Source organism: Rutilus rutilus (genome assembly GCF_951802725.1).
Source record: "Rutilus rutilus genome assembly, chromosome: 20".
NCBI classification, from domain to species: Eukaryota; Metazoa; Chordata; class Actinopteri; order Cypriniformes; family Leuciscidae; genus Rutilus; species Rutilus rutilus.
Window position 1 is genome coordinate 18,984,609 of NC_140225.1, and position 23,342 is coordinate 19,007,950.

The window sequence follows — 23,342 nt, forward strand, 5'->3', positions numbered from 1 at the left end:
TGGATTTCGTCTGTCCTACAGATGATTCAGTGAAACAAGGCAGAGGAACTCTGCTATCATACTCTTCATGTCTCACAACTTTGTTAACAGGACTCTCATAGCAATGACACTTACTTGTAAGTACACTACTGCATTCATGTCAGCAGTGCCTATTTATACTATATATACTATACTATTTGTTTAAAAGTAAAATATCTGTGTAATGGTGGGTGAAGTGAGTAAAAAGTGTAAATACTCAGTGTAAATAGACCACTAGCTATCCATCCAAAGTTGCAAATTTAACTTATGTGCTAAATTGGAATATTGGATAACACATTTGTGAATAAAGCACTGTTTCCATCCCATGTGTTCAAGAGAACAAAATAGTCACTTCCTGGGAAATTTGCGCAAAGCATCTGTAATAAAAATGGATTTTGCTGTAATCGGGGAAGCCACTGTTGCTCTTTTATCCTACATCACAAATGACTTGCACCTTTATCTTGCGTTCGGAAGCCTGATGTTTGTGAATGCATTCGTGTGAGACACTTCTGGGAGGGAATTAAACCAAATCATTTTGATGACGGACTTTGGCTCAGGCATTTCAGAATAACTAAAACAAGATTTGACATGCTGTGCAATGAAACTGATCTGCTGGTTAGTCCAGTTATCCAATCACATTCTCTGTTGAGGTAAAGTCATGTGAGGGTTTTTTTTTTTTTTTTTTTTGCATGCCATTGATGCTTTGCATAAGCCTTAACATGTATTGAACCCTAAACAATTTATTTTCATAACCTTTCTTGGTTTGGTGTCCACTGATGAGGAGATGGACTTGTTCGCGTTTAAAGGTGAAGTGTGTAATTTCTGCTCTAGTGGCACCAAACCGAATTGTATACATTTTGTTTTTTATTTTTTTACCGTTGGTCCGTTCACACAATTTCCACTCCAAACTCATGCAGTTGGTTTTACTGTGTTCTTCTGGTCGGGATGCTCAAAAAGTAGAGAATGTTTGATGGTAAATATTGTTGTTCTGTGGCACTCTTTTGGAGGGAATCAACCTACAAATACTCTTAGCTTGAGTTTAGTTTAACATATTGATCTTAGCTTAACATATTTATGCAGTTTAAAATCCATTCTGTTGAATTCTATTACTTTTAGTCTAAAATTAGCTGCGAAAATGTGAAAATCATCAGATTCTGTGTGGGCCTATTATTTCCAAAAAAGTGCCCTTTTAAATAAAGGATGTTTTTAAAGAAATACAAATAAAAAAATAAAAACCCTTTTAAAGTCCTCTGGGCATGTTCATCTTTAGTTCTAGTGAGAGGATGTCAGAAAATGCTAAATTAAACACTTCCGTTGACTTGGATGAGGTTTGTTCCTCGCACATCCTGTGTGTGCTCCTCCAAATGGCTATGCCCTGTGCCAGCAGACCTGGAGATGAACTGACAGGAGCAGAACTGGTCCTTTCACATAAGAGCCGGAAATTTCCTCTGGCTCTCCTAATCTAAAAAGACAGTCTGTAGGATGTGCTATAGTTAATTTTTCAAATAAGCGTAATGAACAATACTTCTTTTAGCTTGCAAATGTTAATGTCTTTTTTGCATATCATTCATCTGCAGCCTATGGCATTAAATAGAGCTGACCGACTGGCCAGTGCCAGCAGTTTGAGACCTGATGGTTTGGACGGTCTATTCGTTGGATTACTATCTGCTCTGTTAACCCATATGCATAGTGTTACATGCCAGCGCTTTAACCAACCAGATCTGATTTCATTGGTTTCTACTCCGTTCTGGGAGCTGGTAAAAGCTACTTAAAAAGGTGACTTATTTGTAGATTTACATATACTTACACGCCTGTTCTATTAGAGAACCCATATTGAAAGCTGGTTCAAATGTGCAGTGTTCTGTCAGGTTTGGCATTTGATGCCAAAAGGAAGAACTGAGATTAGAGTTATCAAAAAGCATTAAACAAATAAATAAAGATTAGATAAACCTGAGTGAGTCCATGAGATGTATTCTTTTTAAATAGTGTACAGGGGTTGGACAATGAGACTGAAACACTGGCCAATATATTGTTGGAGGATTCACACCTATATATGCGCGGCCTGGTTGCCAATCGTCACTGATTTTACATTCCATCAGTAAGAGGAGAGTGTGAAGGTTGAATTAGCAGAGCAATAGTACAGCTGTACATATTGCAAGAATCCACACAATATAATGGGAGACATATCAGAATTCAAAAGAGGACAAAATATCCAGGGTAATGTCGGCATACCACCATGAAGGACGAAGCACATCCAACAGGAGTAAGTGTTGATGCAAGAGGAAGCTTGTCTCGAAGGGATGTCCAAGTACTAACCCGGATTGTATCCAAAAAACATTAAACCACAGCTGCCCAACTCACTGCTGAATTAAATGGGCACGTCGATTCTCCTGTTTCCACCAAAACTGTACGTTGGGAATTCCATGGAGTCAATATTCATGGTCGGGCTGCTATAGCCAAACCTTTGGTCATTCGTGCTGTAGCAAATTAGCTCTAAAAAAATATTAATAATCAATAATAACTTGTTATAATTGATTATGAATATTTGGATCAGTTAATAGAATTAACTTAAAGGAACACTCCGACTTTTTGGGACTTTAGCTTATTCACAGTATCCCCCAGAGTTAGATAAGTCCATACATACACTTTTCATTTCTGTGCGTTCTGTAAGTGTTATTTGACGCACCCACTGCTAGCCTAGCTTAGCACAAAGACTGGATGTAAATGGATAATGGTAGCATACTAATCCCAATAAGTGACAAAATAATGCAAACATTTTCCTATTTACATGTTGTGATCTGTATAGTCACAGCTTGTACAAATAACAAGGCTATATGAGACAGAGACCATTTTTAATCGTATAAATACTGGGAACTATATTCTCACTAGGCGTAGGAGCACAGCTACTTGGGCGGAGTGGCTACTTGGGCGGAGTGATTAGCGCAGCACACAAGACGCCCTGTTGATGGTTCCGTAAACAAAACAAACGTGACTAACTAGCTAGTAGCGAACGTGACTCGTGATCATGGCTGACTTTGAGGAATTGTCAGAGGAATTTTACTGTGTATCAAACCAAGATCCAGAACCATATAGTTTTGAGCCAGAATACACAGACGAGGAGTTACAAACTTTGGAAGCTGTTCATTAGCAAGTTGAATGTTACAGTCCTGAGAGTTACATTTAGCGCCGCTCATTTGTTATTGAGCGATACAGTGTGTTCATGACAACACAATAATAACAATAAAGGGGATACACGGAGCCCCTATTCACGTAATAGTGTCACTACTAAGGCTACATTACATTAGCATGGCACTGTTACAGTATGGCTAATGTTAGTCATCTCAAAACATAACGGAACACTTACCGCAGCAACAGGTGATCCAATTTGTCCTGTCTTTATTATCGATGGGATGGCTGCATCCTTTAGCACACGTTTCATGGTCCGTGTGGCAACTTGCATTTTTTCAAAATAGTCGTCTATAGTAAAATGTTCAGAGCAAACGAAATACTTCTTGATGCTGTTTACAGGTGTGTTTGGATCTATACCCAGAACAAGTAGCCATCGATTCATCAGGTCAGTGTTTTTGGTTGGAATTCTATGAAACATCATAGTATTACCTGGTCTCCCCTGTTTATTGTCGCAGCTCTTTACAATACAGCGAACACCCATGATTGTAAACTATAAATTTACTATCTAGTAATTGCTGACTCTATTACTCTAACTCTGAGCGAACTCTCTGCTCCTCACCACAGGGCGTCTCGTGTGCTGCGCTAATCACTCCGCCCAAGTAGCCACTCCGCCCAAGTAACGTTAGCTGTGCTCCTACGCCTAGTGAGAATATAGTTCCCAGTATTTATACGATTAAAAATGGTCTCTGTCTCATATAGCCTTGTTATTTGTACACGCTGTGACTATACAGATCACAACATGTAAATAGGAAAATGTTTGCATTATTTTGTCACTTATTGGGATTAGTATGCTACCATTATCCATTTACATCCAGTCTTTGTGCTAAGCTAGGCTAGCGGTGGGTGCGTCAAATAACACTTACAGAACGCACAAAAATGAAAAGTGTATGTATGGACTTATCTAACTCTGGGGGATACTGTGAATAAGCTAAAGTCCCAAAAAGTCGGAGTGTTCCTTTAATGTTGTAAATTAATATTTATGGGATGGGAAATGTCTTTCTTGCTTTACAGTACTACTAAGAGAAAGTAGTCAAAATCTGCATGATTAGGGACTCCAGTATTTAATGAGCTTGTAACACAGACAACTTTACGTGTGACATGAACAAGATTTTATTAACTAGACTAAACACTTAAACTACTCTAACATACAGTTTACCAAGGGAAAGAGAGCTGAAGCAGAATACAGGAAAGCAAGAAGTTATAGCATTGTTTGAAATTCAGCAGATCAACAGCCTTGTGCAAACCATCAGTTTAGTTCTAACACACCCTTCTTAAAAAGGGGTAAGGATACTTAATGTATCAAATAATGAGACTAAGTTTGATACTTGCATGTCTCGCCCATTTGAATTAAACTGTCCTGATGCAATCCAGTTAATCTTTGCTGATGTTGTCTTGATGAGAGAAAGAACCAGTGGGAGTCAGAGGATCTTTGGTGAATGGAAGGACAAGGCCACAGCCTGGCACAAGCTTGGGGGTCCTTAGAAGACTTCTAGTTCAGCATCATCTTCACATCAGGATTTCAGAAAGGAACTAGGAGAGTAAAGCCCAATTTATACTTCTGCGTCGTACTCACGCCGTAGCTACGTCGTAGGCTGTGTGTTGCACAGAAGTATAAATCAGCCTTAAGAGACTAAGAGGTGTGATCTTGTGATCAGTGATTTTTAAAGCGTGAAGATGTCACACCCTCTGGAGGGTTCTGAGCCTATAAGAAGTTGTTCCCTTTGGAGGGAATTTCTTTACAACCTTTTGTTCAAGCAGGCATTTGAACATGTAATCTGATTGGGTGTTTAACAAAAGAATCTTCAAGATTCTTATAATACTAATGCGTCACAAAATTAGCTAAATGTAATGAAAATTAACATATGGGGGACAAAGATGGGAGTTTATAGAGACTAAACATGCTACATGATTTTGGTTAACCATAGTATGCAAGTCTGAAACATTAATCCAAAAGAGTTGAATGAATACATAGGCCAATCCACATAAAAGGAAAATGTTTATTTATACATTTCTCAAGTGGTTATATATAGAATATATAGGATTAAAAGGGTTTATTTCTCCTTCTCAGCCAGAATTAAGTGAGAGTCACAACTCTCTGCAAAAAAGTCTTATCATTCTTCATGTGTCCTGTAACAGGACCCTGGGTTCTGCCAGTGTGTTAGATTAATTTGGGATGTTAGTTTTGGGGGAAGTTTCATAGACCTTTGTTGGGAGAGTGAGTTTGCTGGATTATTCATTAAATATAATGAATAATTTGTGTGTGTCTGATTGGTCCAGATGCTACAGCGCCAATGCCAAATGTCGGTTTCATTGGTGCCAACAGTGGAAATCTTGGGCTGTGGGCAAAGTGAAACATAATTGTTCTGAGTCCACCTTCAATTCAATTCAATTTACATTTATTGTTGTATCGTGTTTATTGTTGTATTCACAATACATAAATATGCATTTTCTGTAAAGCTGCTTTGAAACAATGTCTACACATTACAATTTAAAGTGATCTGTTATCAGAGTAACGTACAGAGTAATGTAATTGAGAAATGTACATAGAAAAATCACGCAGTTAACTAACAATGTATTAATTTACGGCAGAAACAATGAGCTCATTGAAGTTATAATTACAAGTTGTGAACATAATAATTACAATACATAGTAAATTTAGCATTAGTGCATGTTGATTTAGAGTCTGATCTGAAGTCCTCTCAGGAGTTGGTCCTGTCTCTTCACAAGTGTTGGGCATCTGAAATCTTTGTGAGATGCTGGATCCAAACTGGAGCTGACGTACTCTAGTTACCTCGGGACGGGCATCCCGAGATAAAACAGAAAAGCAAATGGAGAGTAATTAGTATAGCTGCTGTTCATAGCATTAAGCAAATATAATCATGTGCATTTGATCTGACCTAAATGTTATGAGATGTATTATGTGAATGCTTGGCTGAAGAGATGTCTTTAGTCTAGATTTAAACTGGGAGAGTGAGTTTGAGCCACTCTCGAACATTATCAGAAAGACTATCCATCACTGTCTTTCCCACGTCCGTGGGAGTTAAGGTGTGGAGAAGCCCCAAAACACCCGGACTGTTGTGTTCCCAGAGTGAAGCACAGGGGGTGAAGATGTTTTGGGATGCAATGTCATGGCATTCCTTACTGTGCTCACTGCCAAGGACTACCGATTCTGGAGGACCATGTGCACCTAATGGTTTAAACATTGTACCCTGAAGGGGGTGCTGTGTATCAGCAGGATAATGCTCAAAATCCCACTGGCCACTGTGAAGGACTTGGATCTGTCATTCTCTAAATTAATTGATGCGGTATTGGCTGCAAAATGAGGCACTACACCATACTAATAAGTTATTGTGGTCTTAAACCAGGTGTTTCATTTTCATTGTGTGTACACTCTTAAGAAAAATGGTTCTAAACAGTACCAAATTAGGGTTCTTCGGCTTGTAACAATAGCAGAACCCTTTTTGGTGCTGAATAGAACCCTTTTTATAAGGTTCCATAAAGAACCATGCTTTGAAAGTGCTATATAGGACATTAATTGTGTTATAAATAACATTTTCAATGATATTTATTTTCATTATATTAGCATCTTCATATTATTAATATTACTATTATTTTTTTATAAATTATTCATTAATATTGTTTTTTCAGCCCTCTGTCTGCCTGGTCTTATATCTTGTTGCCTCTATTTGGGTTTTACATTAAATATAACAGCATGTTGTGTCAATTAGGAACTTTTATTTTTTATTGACATGGCAGATTGTAGCAAAAATGACAGTGCTCTTACAATAGAGGTTAGCTGAATACATTAATAAATAACAATCGACACTGAACACGATATAGATGTCATGAAAACCAAGTTCCAGTGAAATATCTTCACAATTCCCTATGATGTCTTTACATCCTTCATTATGTGTGTAATCTGAGTAGCAGTTTCTCTCTGCAGATGATGAGGTTATGATACGTGACAGCATCTGAAATACATAGTTGAGTTTAGAGATACATTGTGTCTCTTCCATTTGATTATGTAAAAACAATTATCTTAATGAAGGCCAAAATTAGCAAAAATGGACAGTATGAGCTCTTTACCATGTTAAAAAGAAAAAGTGATATAAAGTCATAGCATTAATGTTTTTTTGTGACTGGGTATGTTTAAGCATAAAGTCATAATTAAAAAAAATCAAACAATATGGATCATAAATTCCATATATCTGTTACTTACTTTGTGGAGAAGAGAAGATGAGTATCCTTAACTGAAACAGAGCTGCTCACACTTGCATGTTCTGTTAAACTAAAAAGAGAAAAAGACATGATTGTTAGGAAATTGTTAAAAAAAATTTAAGTTATAATTTATAGACATTTTAAGAAAGAAATCATTTACCTGTTGAGAGTATGTTGACAGTCTTTGTAGTAACTGTAGTTGTACAGCTGAGCACCAGAAAATCAGTAATGAAGAGGATTTGAAAAACAAAAAAGCGGGAATAAAGAACCCTAAACTCTAACACAAAGAACCATTTCAGCATATAAAGGGTTCTTCATGACGATACGGTACTAAATAGAACTGTTACTACATGTAAAGAACCTTTAAAGAACCATCTTTTTTTAGACCGCACCCTTACACTAGCGTTCAAAAGTTTAACATCGGTAAGAGATTAGATTGTTTTAGATTGTAAGTCTCTAATGCTCACCAAGGCTACATTTATTTAATTAAAATACAGTAAAAAAGTAATGTTATAACTGTTATTATAACTTTCTATTTTAATACATTTTAAAATATAATTTATTCCTGTGATGGCAAAGCTGAATTTTTTTTTTCTTTCTTTTTTTAGCATTCATTACTCCAGTCATCAGTGTCAAACGATCCTTCAGAAAATGATCAGTTGAAAACAGTTGTGATGCTTAATATTATTGTGGAAACCGTGCTGTAGTAGATGGGCACAATTGATATTAAGCAAATCAGTCAAATTTGTCCAGACATTCTACTGGTAGTAGTTAAGTTTTGCACTGAAGATATCAGTTCCTGAGAGTGTTTTTTTTTTTTTTTTTTTTTTAGTACGTTCACCCACCAGGCCACGTCTCTGACAAAGTCTATTTGTTTTTGACCAGTGGCCACAGGGTCTCTACCACTTCTTAATTTATATCATGTAGTCCTGTTCCATCTTTCAAAACTTTAGTTTTTAGTGATTGCAGAGTGCATATTGGTCAGTACAGTGTTGTAAGACCTTTGATGAAACGGTTTTGTTCTGATCAATATCGAGAGTCAACATGCAGTTGAAATGGTAGCTCTTGTGTAATTAACTTTACTCTATCGTTACCTTACAGCTACTGAGGAAGAAGAACATCAGTCTTTCTCCTTGGCTGACAAAGTGACTCTGTACAAAGGTGACATCACCATCCTGGAGGTTGATGCCATAGTGAATGCTGGTGAGTTTGCTGATTCTGATCAATTCTCACAGTTTTAGTACATAAGCAAGGGATTTAGTGCACAATTATTGCACTGTGATTTTTATTTCAAGTTTATTTTAGCGTTTGCTTTAGCTGAATGGTTTGCATAGTCTTTGATGCAGTTTGCATTTGTTGTCCTTGCCTGACCTCTAGTGTCTATAAGTGGTACACTTTTTTTTCTTTTTTTTTTCTTGTTTGTTCTGATGCATTCTACAGGATGGGATGTGAGATTCCTGCTTATGTATATTTATTTCTGTACAGTGTGTGTTTCTCTCCACTGTGGATTTTCCTGTTTTTTTTTGTTTTTTTCCTGTTTATAGTAGTTCTGTATTGATTTGCCGTCAATGTTCTTTCACAGGAATGTTGCGTTTCCTTTTCAGGATGAAACAGGAAACCAAGATACAAACTTGTAAAAATGACTCTTCCTTTTGTTTGCAGGGTTAGATAGTATTATCTGTCTCTCTGGCTTGTTAATTGTCTTGTCATATTGCAAAAACCTATTTACTTTGTGCCCATTATTGCCTCTTTAGTAAAAATCTATCAGTTTGTTCTGAATGGAAAGGAGCAGTTTTTCAGTAGATGTTCTGCAGAAACAGATGCGTGTTAATTGGGTCCTGCTGCGGTGAGGGAGCACATAGATGACACTGCAGAGTATTCAGTATATATTGTGTGGGAGATTGTCATTGATTAGATGTGTTCACTCAAGATGCTTATCTCAGCATCAGTCATGGAGAGGAATAGTTTAACATTCCCGTCACAGAGAGTGATTGGAAATAGTGTTGCGGTTCATGTCTGTTTGACGAGCATCTGTGAAAGGTTTTTTTTTTTTTTTTTGCTAGACCATTGAATCTTTAACAACAAATGAAATTCTTAACAGCTGTATTGTGCTCTGCCTATAACATGTACAAACATATGTTTTTGAAGGATTGAGGTTTTTTGTTTCTCTCAATGTAGTTCAGGCATTATGCAGCCTAATTGAAGTAACGATGCCTGTGAGCTTTGGGATATTTAGACCAATCTAAACCTTCTGTTGAGTTTACTGCTGTTCTGGGAGCAGAGGAACCTTGTACACTAGTAGATTCATTATCACTGGAGCTTGCCTTTATGTATGTATTGATACCCTTCCTAGGATATTTCTACAGTTTTCATTGTGTGATGTAGGACTACGGGCTGATATAGCTAAATATGAACCTGTTTTTAAAGAAGCGATAATATTAATTATTAATTGTATGCTTAATGTGATATATATATATATATATATATATATATATATATATATATATATATATATATATATATACACACACACACACACATGCAACACAAATGTTCACAACATAATGCAACACTGATTTTGCAAAGTGTCAGATAGTAAAAAAAACTAATACACACACACACATATATATATATATATATATATATATATATATATACTGTATACACACACACACACACACACACACACACACACACACACATATATATATATATATATATACACGTATATATATGTATGTATGTGTGTGTGTGTGTATATATATATATATATATATATATATATATATACACGTGTATGTATATGTATGTATGTGTGTGTGTATATATATATATATATATATATATATATATATATATATATATATGTATATATGTATATATATATATATGTGTATGTATTCGTTTTTTTTACTATCTGAGACTTTGCAAAATCAGTGTTGCATTATGTTGTGAACATTTGTCAGGAATTTGTGCCTAATTTTATGAATAATTAAGTATTTTAGGTGTTTAGAACAAAGGGCTATTGTTTTCAGAGGTCTGGGACAGAACCGTGGACCCAGTGGGAAGGCTTTACCTCAGAGGATCTTTGAGTTTGAATCCTAAAAGACCCTGAGAGAGTTTTCGTGGTTGTCCCTTGACAACTGCTTTTGTATACAAGACAACTTTCCCCTCTAAAACTTTCCGCAAGGTTGCAGTAAGGTCAGTCAGGAAAGAAAACAGGAAATGAGAGAACAGGCTGAGTGGGACGCTTGTCTAATCTCGTGGTCTGACGCAATCATACCGATGTGAAACTGCAACAGTAAGCAAAACGAATCATGCGTTCAGTTGCACTGTGGTTGAGCTTCTCTCTCTCCTTATTTCAACAAGTTTTTTTTTTTGCGCATTCTTCACATCAGTGGTTGCATAAAATAATGCGAAACTGTTTTGTAGGGTTTGTGGCATTGAATTAGGAAAGTAATTGGTTTAAAGGCTTCAGAGTATGAGGGGGACGACTTATCATGCAGACGGGTGGCTGTTCATCCATCAAAGGCCAGTGGCTCAGGCCAGGAAAGTAATCGCATTATTGCAACCATGCTTTGAAATGATTCTTAAAGCCCCATTTGCTCCAGTGTTTTTGAGTTTAGATTCCTGGAATGATGTTTCCATCTCAAAGCTATAATACGATGATAAGAACAATCAGAAAGGATCTCTGGGATTGCGGGGAATTGTCTGTTTGTTTCCAGCAGTTATGCTGGAAATGAATACAGCATTGTGCTCTTGAGAAAAAACAGTTGCTGGGGTGTTTTTCTTTTTTTATTCTTCAACGTGCTGTTATTTTTAAACTCAGAAATATGTCAGATTACATATTAAAATGGCTTGTAAACACTTTACAAGTCACTTTAATCAAACTATTGTATTGGATAGCAGTGTTGTCAAAAATATCAATATTTCGATAAGTATCGATACTGAATTATCTGAAATGATTCCAATACTTATTTTCTGCAGGACTGATAAACTGATACCAGCTGCAAGTTCTTTTTCTTTCTTCCCTCTGATGATGAATTGAGTTGACAGTTTGAAAATGAATGTGTGTAGTATAAATGTAATCTGGACGGACGTCCTACCATGTTGTCTTTGTCATGTGACCTACCATGTCATGTCACACTGACATTTACAACTCCTCTCCTCTCATGGGATAGTAAAGTGTTCTTTGGATGCACTCTTCAGATTCTTGCTGGAAATAGTAAGTCATCCAGGTACTTTTCGCCTGCTTTTCACCTATGTACTTTTTGGTACTTTTAGTTTTATGAATACTGTGAATTTAAACATACTACTCTTTTCATACTGTTTTTCACCTAGTATATAGTACGGAAGTATGCTATTTCGGATGGAGCCTTTCTCTAGAAAAAGCGGGTGAATGAAGGAGTTTCTTTCAATCCCTCTGAGATTTGATAAGTCTATCAGGCAGTAGCACTGATTGCCAGTTTCTTACTTGAAGTGAATTGCATCATTGAATGGATCTCGGATGTTTAAGAAAGACAACCACCCTCCCCATAAGAGTCCCAGCTGACTTGAGACCCGTTCACTTCACACCAATAACTATAAAGATAACTATAACGATAACTGCTATATTATCGCTAATATTATAGCAGTTATCTTTATAGTTATTTGTGTCGTCCACACCAGCGGACAATATCGTTCTATTTATCATAAGCGTGCGCTGCAGTTTTGTCATCTGCTGCTTTAAATGCTCAAGCTCGTTTAAGCAGGGTGGATTCTAATTGGCTGTCATTGTTTTGTTTTTTAATCGTTGTTGCTGGGAAGTTCCAAAAAGTTGGAACTTTTTTTTTTTTTTTTTGGTTTATAGGTAATCAGTTATTTTCCTGCACTTAGAAAGTGATTGACTTGATGAGCCTGATTTCCGCTGTCCTCGCACATCTGACAGTCTTCTCTTCTGGCCCTCGCATAGAAAAACAACTTCATAAAAACTCTTAAGAAAGGAATGGAATTGATTATCATGGTTATTTTTCTAATTATGCAGAGAGGTTGGCACAAGGACATCATAAACTTTTTTTCTCTTCCGATTATAATAGTTTTTACTCCTCTCCAGCTCTTTTATTGCGTTTAGCGTTGAGGAATATTACTGCAATAAAGAATCCTCTTGAGGCCCTTGCTCAAAAGGCCTACTTCAGATCATAAAAATATTATATTCCATAGCTTGAGTTTGAGGACTTTGGTGAGCAGGATTAGTTTATCTGGCGTTTTTATTCTTTCTGTATTAGAAAGGTGTGGCTGCTGACATGCATTTTTTTTATATAAAGCTTTTAGTCTTTTCCAATAATGACTGAAAAAGCATGAAAAGGCCAAAAAGCACCATAAAATTGGTACATACAACTTCTGTAGGCATATTGTAGCTATTTAGAGGCTAATATTTTGTGTTCTTCACTGAAAAGTTGAAAGGATGGTTCGGAGTTACTCTCCGAACTGTCCCTTTAACTCTATTTTTTGGCTTTAGAATGATAGACTTTTTGGGGGAATGCTTCTTGTAAAACTTAAAACTTAAAATCTTACAACTACAATGCAATATGGTGAAATAATTCCCACCTTGTAAATAAAAAAGCCCACTGGCCAATTGGTAAAGTAATCCTATCACTGCAGCTTTCATTAGAAGCTCTGGTTCCCATAGAAACAGTCAGTGTCCTGCAATTTGCACATGGTACTACATGGTACTATGCGCATTGGCCCAACCTCAGATTTACTTAAACAGAGTTAAAAAAGCATATAAGAAACTACATATATGGGATTTTTATGGCTGAGAATTCACTCAAAAATCTAACATTTTGTCATAATTTGCTCACCCTCGTGTTGTTCTAAACTTGTATGACTTTCTTAACACAAATGAAGATATTTGAATTATTTTGGGGTGTGCCCTCTCTTAAGTACACTAAATGCTGTGATGATAATATTTTGCTTGGTTTTCTTTTTAACACAATTGTGCTATAAAGATTAGGTCTACTAATCTAGCATCTAATTCTGGAGATCTTCTCCTTGTGACTTTTGTTGCCTTCACATCCATTTGAGTCACTGAAAACCAAAACATTTTTTAATACAGCAATGTAAGTGAATAAAGTGTGCTGGTTTTACACCAGGCCCTGTAGAGTTTGCATTGGAAATGTCAGGCAGCATGAAATTAAATGGCAACAGTAATTAATTCTGGGCGGCTTCATGCTGCATGCTGAGAGAGGTGAGGCTGTAAGCATGTTAAATGGGTTTTTAAATCACTCTCTGGATGGCCAATTATTTTTTCATAGAAATAAATTTCTTGTCAGAGCTGCTAATTGAAATAGCAACTGACATCAGGGTCGTGATAGGTGCAGAAATTTTAATTGCTCTCTTTCTTGTTTTCACACAAGGTGTCGGTTCGCAAAGCAAGCAAAACAAACACTGGATAAAAAAAATGCTGTCTGACAGAGCGGTCAGATGGTGAAGCGTCTAAATGTAGCATTGAAACTTGTGCCAAAAATATCTGTCTGGCAAAAAATTAGAACAAAGTCAACATTAAAACTTAAACTAAAAATAAAAATGTAAAAAAAACAACTAAACTTGAGTTGTGTGAAGCATATGGTTGCGCACTTCACCATTTGAAGATGTCGTGCAGGCTTTGTGCTCAGGAGGGGAGAGTGTCGTCTTGTAATTATGAGAGCTGTTCAGAAAGAAACAGAAAAACTGTGTCTTTTGCCCTGTAGCGTGGTGAGACGTAGCCACAGACGAATGCAGTAATGGAGTCTAATGCACTCTGCACATTAAATGTTCTATGAGTCACAAAGCTTAATGGAGAGCACTTGCATGTTTAACCGAAGACGGGCCTCGGCTCTTTTGTAATTGACATTTTGAAAGTGGGAAAAGAGCACTCCTTATCAACACGACTTGCAAAGGGGGGGGAAAAGGGCCAGTGTTTAGTCTTTCATCATCAAAAAAGGGCCCTAAGATGTAAAGCGGAGCTTATGTTGCTAAAAGCACAAGAGGTATCTTTTGATTTGCTGAAGTAAATTCACATTCATTTTCTTTCTCTTCGTTTAATGTATACACCGTGATGTATCTTTTAGAGCAGGTGTTCCCAAACTTTTTCATTCCAGGACTCGCCTAGCTTAATTGGTACATTATCAGAAATTTTGCTAATGATTAAAATAGCAGCGTAATGGCTATGTTGTAATGATATGAAGAATAACTGAGTAGTTTCAGTCTGCTGCCTCAACTGATTTACACAGACATGGCAGAACAAATTTACAGAAATGAATTATGTAGTGTAGGCTATATATAATGAATTCATGAAGTAATGTAGCCTACTGTAAGCTTAATCTTAATCAAAAGTAAAAAAAAAAAATCTGATTTTGTTTTTATTTATTTAATTGATAGTAGGCATAAAACTAAAATTTTAGTACTAATATTTACGGTTTAATTTCTTCATTTACAGACGTTAAACTATCAAACGTGTGTGTGTGTGTGTGTGTGTGTAATACTTTTTACATAATTTTTTTCCCTTATGTTGGTAGGTAGCCAAATGCACGTGGGGGAATGCAAACGACGCACTTTTACAACCATATCTCTGAAAGACAACAGCGCTGAGTTGAGCAGACGACAGAGATGAATGCGTTTCCCAAAAGCATCATAGGCCTAATTGGATCTAGAACCATTGCCACTAATAGTCTCTACGATCAACTTAGCTCAGGATGCTTTTGGGAAATGGAGCCCAGACCTAAATCAGCCATTCGCGACATTTGAATTCTCCGGTGTAATGCAGAATACAGCACAGTGATTGGGAGTAAACGAGTTTCTTCCCGTTAATAATGCGCACCGAACAGCTTAATAAACCGAGTCACTCTGAGACGCTGAAAACGCACGTGCTTCATGAAACACAGTGCTGATATTTGTATAATTAAATTGCAGCCTTTGCGATTCGAAAATCACACAAAGCAATATAACGCTTTCTATTTAATATTCACTGAAATGTAAATTTAGCTACAGCCAAGTGACTGCTCTTCCCACTCTGACCCACAGTTTGAAAACCTCTGTTTAGAGGGTAATGACCAGGCACATGGTGCGTGCACCAGGAGAACTCCTAACATACACAAAGTTCTACACACACCCCTCTCCATGCATGTTAGTTTAAATATTTGGGCTAATTTGATTGTTTTCAGATACCTGTAAGTAAGGCTGGGCAATGTAGCTAGAACAAGATCCGGCTTGACAGCCCATGACTCAGTGGGTGGGTGCGACCCTGCAGAGGAGCAGTTTGGAGAATGGAAGGATCCAGCTTCCCCCTCCCCCCTTTTTTTTCACTCTCTCTCTCTCTCATATTGATCACTATGCAATCATATTAGTTGCCTGATATCTTTGATCGTAATGAACCTTTTTTTTTTTTTTTTTTCATAAAGTTTTTTTTTTGTTTTTTAGTAGGACTATATGTAGGCTATATTACCATTCAAAAGTTTGAGGTTTACAAGTTTTTTTTTATAAATGTTTTTTAATTCAGTAAATACAGCAAAACAATAATTTTATGAAATATTTGTATAATTTAAAATGACTGTTTTCTGTTTTATGATAAATGTAATTTATTCCTGTCATGGCAAAGCTGAATTTTCAGGATCATTACTCCAGTCTTCAGTGTCACATGATCCTTCAGAAATCATTCTAATATGCTGATTTGGTGCTCAAGAAACATTTATTATTATTATTATTATTATTATTATTATTATTATTATCAATGTTGAAAACAGTAAAAGCTGCTTGAATTTTTTTTTAAATTTGTCTTCACTGCCACTTAATAACATACATTTTTATGTTTTGTTATCATAATTGAGATGTAAAAATTATTTTTTTTATTTTGAACCGATTCACCGAAGCAAATCAGCTTTGCATTCTTTTACACTGTTTTGCAACTGTAATGAAAATTAAAACGTCTCTGTTCTTTCACAAGGAGGGATCGCGAAATTACCAGTGTTCTATAGGACATGCTGTTTAGGAAACTTAATGGCCAGAGAAGACATGCATTAACCATTCTGATATTCACAATTATTTTATATTGCCAAAAAAATTATTGCAATCATATCAATAATATTCGATACGTCACCCTGTAGTGTTTTTTTTAAGTAGTGTTGTGATCTGTTCAATTTAACATGTTTTTACCATGTTTAATATTTATTACCATGTATAAATCAGTGAAGGCAGCCATTACTGCTATTACTAATGCCACTATGTGAAAAATAGGCGCATTAGTAATGATGGCAGTGGTTGTCCTCCAAGCCAAGATGGAAAACTTTGGTCAGGCTTAAAGTCTTCTTAACTCACAATAAAACATGTATTGCAGAAGTTCAGTAACAGTAGTCCTTGTTTCAAGGATGTTTTTCTTTGATGTCTGTGATTTTAGGGCAAGAGAGCATGGGCAATTTAACGACTTCAAGTCCAAGTCATTTTGAGCAGTATTGATTCTGCAGTGATGTGAGCAAGAGAAAGAGTGTGGCGTGCTGCTGTTGGTGGGGGGAGGACTGTTTGTGTTTGTATGTGTTTGACTGGATGAAGAAGGGAAATGAGATGGACATTTTGAATTGGTATTTCTGTTCAAGGCTTTAGCACTTAATAAAATCAGTTTGTGATATAATGCCTTACTGACCTTCGCTCTCAAACTTATATTGATTACAGACCCTCTAAAACACATGCACATGTGCGCGCACACATATGCACACGCGCACACACACCGACAGAGTTCAAATCGAAGTCCACAGTTCAGTCTGGACAGTAGAAAGTGAGTTGATGTGCAAACTTGTGATTGTTGCAATGTTGCATCAGGAATGAAAATCGATGGCCGCTGCCCATGGCAGTTGCTGCTCTAATGAACAGTGAAATAACTGTGTGTGAGTGTGTGTGTGAGCGCAGAACCGAATTCCCTTTTAAAAGCCCTGTTAAGATTGTCAGCATGATGGGATTCAGGCTCAAGGCCTTCTGTAATACTACACGCACATATTCTCTCGCTTGCCTTTCCCCCAAAAAATTTGCATTGCTGATTGCAAATGGAAATGAAACTGACCTCAATTGTGAAAACTGTCTCGCACTCTTGCACATCTGTGGCTTGACCTTTAACCTTTGAAAGTAAAAGTGCTGGGATTGTGTCCGGTTTTTTCAGGTTCCTTTAGGAGACTTTGCTCTTTTTTGTTGAAGATTTGACATAATGTGCAAGAGGAACGTGTCGGCTCAACCTAATGTTGCGATGTGAAAGTGGAACATACCAAATCCTCAGGCATTCTGAAATTCATTTTCATTTTTTTATCTTTGGAGTATAATGTAGTTTGTAAAGTGCTAAGTGTAAGTATCACTTGTGGTCTCAGACGTTTGGCTCCCACTGTATTTCCAGCTTCACGACGATCTTCACTGGAACTGCTGGGCAGTTTGACACTTTGGCCTAAAGAGGGCACTGTGCATCCACGAGAAACCTGACGCTGACTGTAACCTGAGAAAACAGCTCAGACCTGCAAACTGCCAGTGCTCATCTCTGTTGTTTTGACCAAATCCACAGCGCATGTTTGGATAGCTGCTTGTATTCCTGGGATGTCGCGGTTGTGACGGATGGCTCTCGTCTTACTTTAGTCTCAGGTTACCGAGATGAGGGGATGTAGCTTATGTGTTTATTTGTACACGTGGGCAGTTGTAGACATACAGTTGTTTTTTGGCTAAAATAAAATTTAAACCATTTTGAAAAGAAGGGAAAAAGGTGATCTCTTTAGATCTGTTCAGTCTTACAAAGGGAAGAGGGAGAAAATGGAGCATCAATCAAAACATGTAACCTCAATTGTGGTTTGGTGAGTGGAAACGTGCACAAGCAAAGAGATAAACATGGCAAAAGAAGCACAGAGCGATGATGCATTCATTGCTTGCTGACAGCATCCCATTCCTTCTTGTGGAAACAAATTTTCCCAAAAGTTAGTTCAGCCCAGTCACCTGCTGTCTGCCGTTGTCTGTGCTGCTGCTTTGCTGCTAATTTCCCCAGATGCCTCCATGTCATCCTCATTTTTTCCTGCCATTTTGTACATTTTTATGACTAAAGGCTAGCATTTCAGATGTTTATTGAAGTCTGTCTTCCGAGCTACCAGACTATGGTAATCTGTGTGCCTAAGCAGAAATGCTTATTAGGTGCTTGGTTACATGCCCACGGTGGGAATATTTGCAGTAATGGCCCCTCTGAACCTTTTCATAATGGGCCGTTCAGCGCTCCACAAATACAGATTTCAGAAAGCATGTGCTGTTTTTGAAGGAGGTTGTTTGCAGAGCAGAGGGTTTTCTTCTCTTTGAAAAAGACATGTCGGTTAATGTAGACCACCAATGGGCTTATCAGAGTTACGCCTTCCAGTATTACCCCTAAGCCTGGGATACAATTGGATTTTCTTCCCCCCTTCTCCATAAAGGACCTCTCCCAACGTTTGTCGCTCATTTCATAACAGTCAGTCATTCCCTCTGCTCACTCCGCTTTGTAATCAGCCTGATATTTTAATATACACTTTGCAAAGTGAGCCGTGAAGCCCCTTCAAGGGCCTGTATTGAATTCTGGGATAAATGCAGTTGAATTGAACTTTAATTAACAGCCCATAATTATAAAGCACTCAGCATTAAACAGCATTAATGGGTGGAATTTAGACTTGATGTTTAAATTGAAAGGCGGCTGCACTTTCCTTACGTTAGCGCGTAACTTTATCTGCGCTTCTGTGCGCTATTGCAGATCAAATGATGGTACGAGGAAATTGATTTTGATGGTGGTGTAGCGGTCCTGCACTTTAACAGATGGAATTGAATGGATCTGTGCTTCATGGCTGTTCTCTCGTTCTCCTTCATCTGTATGCTAATGCCAGACAAATGGCGATTGTTAGGAAATGAGTTTCAATTGACTTGACAGGAGTTATATTATTGTTCTCATTGCACAACCACATAAGCCAACCACACTTTTCGGCTTAGCGAACTGAAGTTTAATGCTGTTATGGGCAGATAACATTTCAAAAGCCTTTATGTGTTTTCTGACTAATAATTCTTTGTAATCAAATCCAGGAAGTATTGCATGAAAGCAGGCCGGAAAGCACATGATGACAGGCTCTTTACACTAGATGTACGGACCTCTGCTTTAGCTAACTACAGAGGTGGTGTTTGAGTGTTTGATGTAGTTGGTGGAATAATGATTTTAAAGTATTAGTGGCTTAGAATGCAAACCTTGAAGTTTTTTTTTCCCATCTGCTTAACCTTGAATAAATACAGTATGGGTTGTTCTTCAGTTAAGGGAACTTTTCTGTCCCCTAGGATGATTTTTAAACCGTAAATGGTTTAAAAATGCTCTAGTTTGGAAGTAGACATTATTCTTACTTTAAAAAATATATATATATATATTTGATTTCTTGAAACATGTGATGATGTAATTTCAGCAGAAACATAGACAGGGCGGGACATATTGAGCAGCCCCTCCCCCTTTAAACAAAAATAGCCAATAGCGTTTCATTTATATAACAGCTCAGCCAGAGCCGTTTAGCTCGGCAAAGCCGCATTTGACAGCTTATGACAGCTTATGACAGCTAAAGTCAAATAGATCCCCCCTTTAGATTTAATATAAAATCTGTTATTAAAGCAAAACAGTGATGATAAATATGCTGAGGAAGTGTAGTTTTTGTAGATGTCGTTTTGAAATGTATGTTGGTGCATGCATGGCAACCGGTGTTATCTCTTCCACTCGTCAGTGCTGTTTCTAATGTCGAGTCTAACCGTTTCTCCTCCTAATCTTCTCCATATCGCTTTAAAATAAAGTATTCTGTGTAGAATTCAAATGGGTTCGATATGTTTTCTCGCCAACTCGCGCATATGATACTCTGTACTCTGTACTATTGTATCTGTACTAGCAGACTGTGTGTGCGCTACGGCGGTTCACGTGACACTAACGTGAAACCAGACTTCATTCGCCCAATATAAAGCATATTTACACTGTCTGAATCGTTTCCTATCACCTACAGTATATAGTGCACTATGTGCCGTTCACCATATATAAAATAGTAATAGTGTAAACAAGTGACCGATCAGCGTCTGTTTGAGGGCGGGATGCTATAGATTCTAGAGAGCATTTGATTGGACAGAAAATCTGAAGAGAAGCTGAAGTGCAGGGTGATGTCATCAACATTGTTGATCCATATTGGTGAAAGTGAGAGACTGTAAGTTTTGAATGCTTATATGTTCTAAATGCTAATTTTGTCTTTGTTTTGGAGCACATTAGCTTATAGATAACCTTAAGGCTAACATATTCATACTAAAAGCCAAACAAATTAAATTTCGACTTTAAGTTAACTTTTAATTATAATAATTTGGATTTTATTTATAACAAAGAATTACTGTCCATAATACCACGATCATTACCATCAAGCCAAGCATTTTACAGAAAAAATCCTAAACCATTTTTCCAACCAATACTTTATGATGGAAATGAGAAGTGACAGGGCAACATGTCTACCAGAATTTATTTAAAATACTTTTTACATCATGATCTGAGTTTATTTGCTGATCTGAGAGTATCATTTCCAAATTGGTCAGTATTTGAGAATTTTAATTCATAAACAGTCCATTTCTTCTGGACTGTTAAAAAATCCCCATATATGTAGCATGAAAAAACACACATATGCGTAAAAAATATATATTGTATATCTTTACTTTAGAAGTTCAAAATGCATCAACACCACCTCTGGCAATTTTTAAGTTGATTAAACAAGGTATTAACAACGTGACAATTTAAGGCATTTTAATGACATTTTCACAAGTTTGTGATATAATGCCCTATTGACCTTCGCTCTCAAACTTATATTGATTACAGATCCTCTAAAACACACACACACACACACACACACACACACACACACACACACACACACACACACACACACACACACACACACACACACACACACACACACACACACACACTTTTGTATATTGTGCAGCAAAGAGAGATAAAGACAAGACAGAGAGAGCTAAGTGAAAGTATTGGCTGCCTTGTATACAATTGGTAAAGTCTGTTTTGTGTTCTGGTAGCACTATTCTTCTGTTTATTGGTTTTCTCAACTGGCCCTTCATTGAACCCACGTGTCTTAATATCTTCATGTCGCAATTGCAGGATTTTGGAAGGTGCAAGATCCAATAATTGAATTCCCTTAAGTTGTTTCAGGTGTTGATTTGGGTATTTTTAAATTAATATTAATCCTAGGGTCTTTTGTAAACAGGCTTGATTACTTTCATTTATTGAAAATAAGCCAATGGAGACAATGGCTGAATTGTCTGATTGAAGTACATGTGAGTGATGGTGAGAGATGGTGAAAGAGACATGTGTAAAGTCTCTCACTGGGTCATGTAGAGGAGATGCAGAAATTGTTGATTTGTAGCACTTGAAGCACAATTCAGTTGTGACCTTATGCAAACTGCATTTGTTTAACCTTCTCAGGCTTTTTGGCACATAATGGGATGATAGCTGCAGCCATTACCATGATGAAATGGCCAAATAAGTGACTAAGCGTAGCCTCATAGGTGGCAAAGCTTGTCGGCATGCTGTTTTGTTGCCCTTTGATGGCATGGTTGGCAAGTCCAACCGTCTTTAAGGCTGCTGATTAAGGCTGCCAATGTGACAGGAACAAGTCTTAAGTACCTCAGAATGTCCAACGCTCACATGTGTTGACATGCTATGAGAGACAAAGGAAGGTGAAATTTTTTTTTTTTTTTTTTTTTAGTTCAGAACTGGAACTGGAAACCTGACAGGACTACTGTAGATCAATCGGCTTTTTTGTACTTTGGCTTTAATGCAGCCTTCTCAAATCAACAATGGCATCAGATGGGGGTACGCAAGACAAAAAAAGATTGTGAAACACTGACATAAAGCATAAATTCTACATGTTGGAAAATTATTCAAGATCAATACAAATGAAGATGCAAATTCTATGTAAAGATGCAAAACCATCACATGCTTCCTTGTTTCCTGTCAGCTCGCTGTAAGCAGTAGCCAAAACGAATAGCCTTGTTTGTTTTGAGAAAATGTCTGGCAGTAGGGCAAACAATTATTTTGACAGAGAGGGAAAAGCGCTTTTAATCAGAGCAGATGAAGTTTATCCTCCAAATTAGATGAAAAAATAAGGGACAATATGGTGATTATTATTAAAAAAAAATGTTATATAGTTTTTTTCGTGTTTTTCACTAATATATGAATCGGGTGATGATTAAAAAGTTTAAATAGGCGATATTCAGTGTGTCTCTTTTTCCCTTTTTGTTCACCCAAAAATTCTGTCAGGATTTAATCACCCTCATGTCCATAGAATGAAAGTCAATGGGCTCCAGTGTTGTTTGGACCCCAGTATTCCTCAAAATATCTACCAGTATGGAGTAAAATGTATTTTGTTCAACAAAGTTATACAGGTTTGGAATGACATGAGGGTAAATAAATGGCAATATTATACTTTTTAATATTATACAAACTATCCTTTAAACTGAAGGATGAAGCACAAAGCCACTGCAACCAAATAGTTTGAAAATGTTTAATGCATGAAATACAGCAAATATCTAGTTAAAAAATGTTCAGATGCCTGAACAATTTGGGTGATGATGCAAACTAATGCATTCTTTGAAATGAAGTGATTCATGAACATGACTCTTACCAACTTTAAAACAGTTTTTTTCTGCAAAAGTTATAAGATGTTGTTTAAACATCTCTTAAAGTTTTTGTGAATTGTGAAATAAGAAAGAATTGTTAAACTAGTCGTAGGATAAGGGATGTATTATTTTGTCACACGCTAAACATTAATTTATAATTTAATTTCATATTGAGGTGCTTGTCTTAACCTGATTTTATTCCTTTAATTGTTTCACTGCTGCTTTTGTAG

General features: G+C 36.8%; 1 protein-coding gene across 2 annotated transcripts in view; it reads left to right on the forward strand.

Moving 5' to 3' along the window:
- Window positions 1-23,342, forward strand: part of macrod2 (mono-ADP ribosylhydrolase 2) — a 578,061-nt gene that overhangs the window by 6,227 nt on the left and 548,492 nt on the right. For both annotated transcript variants that reach the window (XM_084391152.1, XM_084391151.1), the window contains exon 3: window positions 8,527-8,628. In XM_084391152.1, coding sequence (XP_084247278.1) covers window positions 8,527-8,628 — 102 coding nt within the window. The remainder of the gene's footprint in view (window positions 1-8,526; window positions 8,629-23,342) is intronic.